Below are 3,550 nucleotides of genomic sequence, written 5' to 3'. Positions count from 1 at the left end.
TAGGGTGGCTGAACGGCCGAACCTGCCCATTACCTATTGTTGGTATGAACTATGAAGATAGGAATTGTCCCCCTCCCCCAAAAGGTTCTCATGAGGCAAAAATCATAATGTAAGAGGCACGTACCTAGCTACAGTATTATCACAACAATATAATTTAGATAGTTCACGAAGGCCTATTTTTTAATTTTTAGTGACCTATGAGGGACCTTAATTATAAGGGTATAATCAAACCCACATGACGATCCCTCTTTCATTTCAAGTAAAGCTGTCTTATGGTCTAGCTAGACATATATATACCAGGGTCCCTCCAACCCTTATTTCCTTATTAAGGATGCAATGTACCTGTTCCTAGCTAGCTTTATCAACCTTTCAGTATGGATCGAGTACGTTTACATAAGATATGCACAAAACCAAAGTCGCTAATTATTATCAGTCCAGTTGCCTGCTCTACCTACTCGATCACCTAAATAGTTGATTCAACTTGATTAGTATATTCCAATACCATAGAGTATTGGGCGAATGATCATAGTTAACTACAGAGAGACAATGTTAATATATAGATGATGATATATACTGATATAACACTGACAGTCTTCAAGCTTCTCTTATACTAGTACTGTGATATTTATCAGAATGTAAAGGTACGTACTGTGGAACAAGCTAGATTCATATATATATATATATATATATATATATATATATATGAAAGAGGAAATTTTTATTGTGGTACGAAGAGAGATGACATTGTATGTTGTGTGCTAGCTTGATTAACGTTATGGGAACTGAAAGTTGAACTCAAAGAGGCCACGATGTTGATTGGCTAAAAGAAAGTCCTCCTCCTCCTCCATACCCTTGCTCTGATCTTACCATATTCTCTTGTACCTCATATGCATTTGTCCCCTGCAATATTAACCCCTATTAATTCCAAATTACTTGTACTGCTCTCTCGCCTTTATCAGATTCAACGTATAATGTCATGCTTTAATTTAATTTAATAGAAAAAAAAATCATCAAAATCGATGCACCTGCGTTGTGTCAACAGGATCTGCATGACCTGGTGAATTGAAATCATAATACAAGCTTGCTGCAGAAAGCTTCATAGAGAGAAACTTGGAAACACCAAAATGAAATGCACAGCTTAATTAGTTCTAATTAATTATGTATATGAGAAGCTAGTCACGACACTTTGGTTTAATAATAAAGCAATTAGTACCTCAATTTGATTCTGCAGTGACTGAACGTAACTGATAACCACATCCAGCATTACTGCCATTCCCATTGTCTGCAAATAAAATAAAATAAAATAAATTATAAATCATTGACTAACATGTTGAGAATATATACATCCCACATGGGAAAAATAGGACCTTGCCTATGGATTTATAAGGGTTTGGGCCACTCCATCCATTGCCAATTGGTTTTGGATGTGAACCCCAGATTACTTTATCATAACAAAAACTGGTCCTAAACACTAATTACTTCTCAAAATGAAGTTAATATGGCCTTACCTTATAGCACCCTGGAACAAGATTTTGCAGGCATCTCAGCCTTTCATTTATTTTTTCTCTTCTTACCTATATATCATCAAGTTGAACATCAGTCTTATGTAGTAATGGAGAATTATCTATGGATTTTTTTAAAATCTAATTTAGAGGGTTGCTTCAAACTGTGGCCTTGAAACAACATGAGAAGAACTACTGCTTGCAGAAAATAACAGTTTTATATAGCCATTAATCTATGTATATATCCTTTGTGCCACAGCATATATAGTTGTGTATCCATTAATTATTAAAGCAATTAATCTATGTAAATACCCTTTCTGCCAAACTGTGGCTATCAGTAGCTTGGCCTCGCTTAGCTCTCACATGAATGACCTCCTTTGGTTTGTCCATATCTTTATCACTATTGCTTCTCTTTCTCTTTCTTCCTCCCAATGGCTGCCAATTAAACAGTTTCAAGTGAATATAGATGCCAACATCAAAAGAAAACAGATTAAGATATCAGAAAATCAATCTCAAAATCCATGAAAATTAAACTCTCCAAAAAATTAAACCAGTTCGCAAGATTACCTTTTCCATTTGGCTTTGTTCGCCAAAATCTGCAGCTGTTGATTGAGCAGTTAGGACATGATGATGATCATCATCATTTCGATCATGAGAATGAGAAAATCTCTGAATATCATGACTGCGATCAGTGCTGAAGTTCATAGCTGCAGGGACTTGAGGTTGTTGCTGATCATGATGATGATGAGGAGTAAAGCTGTCAGTGGAGAGAGCCATGATTCCATGATGATGACTGGCGCCGAGACTCTCCAACTCACAGAGACTGTCTATCAGTTCCATATTAATCAATTGATTGAGCTGCTCGCTTGGAGATCAAGTAGTAGTGTGGGATGTCTAGAAAGAAATATGTTTGAGGTTTTGCATGCCCCTGGTAAACTTAAGTACATGAGCGTTCTAATTTCCGTTATAAGTTGACTTCGTATGTCAATTATTATAATTATTATTTTTATGTTTTATATCAGCCTTTTTTTTCTTTTCTTTTTTTTGGCAAAATGTTTTATATCAGCTTTGAGTGGTACCATATATGCACCAAACGCGTTTTGGATTAAGCACACGATAATATTAGTCTTATATAGATCATAGCCTATATATATATATATATATATATATATATATATATATGCATATGCTGATACTACGTTTTAGTTCGAGTAATTAACTCTTAATCAGTTGAAAATGAATGGGAAATTACATTTATATATTGTAAGGCAAGGTTTTACATTTCCGATGAGTACAATTGTCATCTCATCATAGTAAAACTCCGATGTAAATAATTAAATTTGAGAGTAATTATGTGTTGGTTTATTTTTATTTAGCGTTTATGGCAACATATATCTTTTTTATGGAAAATGATTATCTTACTACAAATGGCATACATAGGCTCAAGACTTCAACTCCTTTCAATCAAAGCTTGTAAAACCAAATATAAAGGAATGGCTGCAATTGGAGTACTCATAATCTCTAGAGTCCATAACAATGTTGACTATAAACTTTCCAAAAGTGGAGTTCTACTTCTCTATCTTTTGTCTGTTACATAACTCAATCGAAAAAATGAACCTTGAAAACCCATACCGACCCATTGACAACTGTTTCAAAAACCCTAGCCAGCTAGCTGTAAGGCTCCATCCCCCTCAAAAGCCCAAATGAAAATGTCTTTTGCTTGGATTTTTGCGTTAGAACAAAGTACTGCTTAGGAGTCAATCTTCACCATAATGGCATAATGAGGGTTGGCTTTTGATTCTTCTTCATAACGTACTCGATATTATCCACATCAACTTTTAAGAACTTTTGTAACCTAGTGTAGCTAAGCTACCAGATTTTGAATTTAGATGCATTCTATGCATACCAAAGTAAAAGTATACCTCTAATAGTTGGAACCATAGGGTGGTTAGGGTTTACACATTTAGTGATGATGTTGCTATTTAACGTAGAGATGAGACTGACCATCCTCATCCGATTTTCTTTTCTTTTGATGGTACAACTTAACG

At 34.9% G+C, this 3,550-nt stretch overlaps 1 protein-coding gene across 1 annotated transcript; it reads right to left on the bottom strand.

The window, feature by feature from the left end:
* Nucleotides 1-545: 545 nt before the first annotated feature.
* On the bottom strand, nucleotides 546-2,443 carry LOC112196479 (transcription factor BEE 1). The gene is made up of 6 exons (XM_024336836.2): nucleotides 2,070-2,443; nucleotides 1,815-1,937; nucleotides 1,509-1,574; nucleotides 1,214-1,282; nucleotides 1,026-1,109; nucleotides 546-900 (listed from the first exon to the last, which is right to left on the bottom strand). Exons 1-6 carry the CDS (start codon nucleotides 2,340-2,342, stop codon nucleotides 796-798), a joined length of 720 nt encoding a protein of 239 aa, XP_024192604.1. The 5' UTR covers nucleotides 2,343-2,443; the 3' UTR covers nucleotides 546-795.
* Between the last annotated feature and the right edge of the window lie 1,107 nt (nucleotides 2,444-3,550).

Source organism: Rosa chinensis, chromosome 4 (assembly GCF_002994745.2).
Source record: "Rosa chinensis cultivar Old Blush chromosome 4, RchiOBHm-V2, whole genome shotgun sequence".
NCBI classification, from domain to species: Eukaryota; Viridiplantae; Streptophyta; class Magnoliopsida; order Rosales; family Rosaceae; genus Rosa; species Rosa chinensis.
Note: the sequence above shows the minus strand (reverse complement) of the source record. Positions and strands in the feature narration are given on the sequence as shown.

Coding starts and splice junctions, on each gene's coding strand:
- LOC112196479 (XM_024336836.2), bottom strand. CDS start 2,342: ATGGAACTGATAGACAGTCTCTGTGAGTTGGAGAGTCTCGGCGCCAGT. Junction 1,938..2,069: donor AACAAAGCCAAATGGAAAAG/GTAATCTTGCGA, acceptor TTTAATTGGCAG/CCATTGGGAGGAAGAAAGAG. Junction 901..1,025: donor ATCCTGTTGACACAACGCAG/GTGCATCGATTT, acceptor TTAATATTGCAG/GGGACAAATGCATATGAGGT.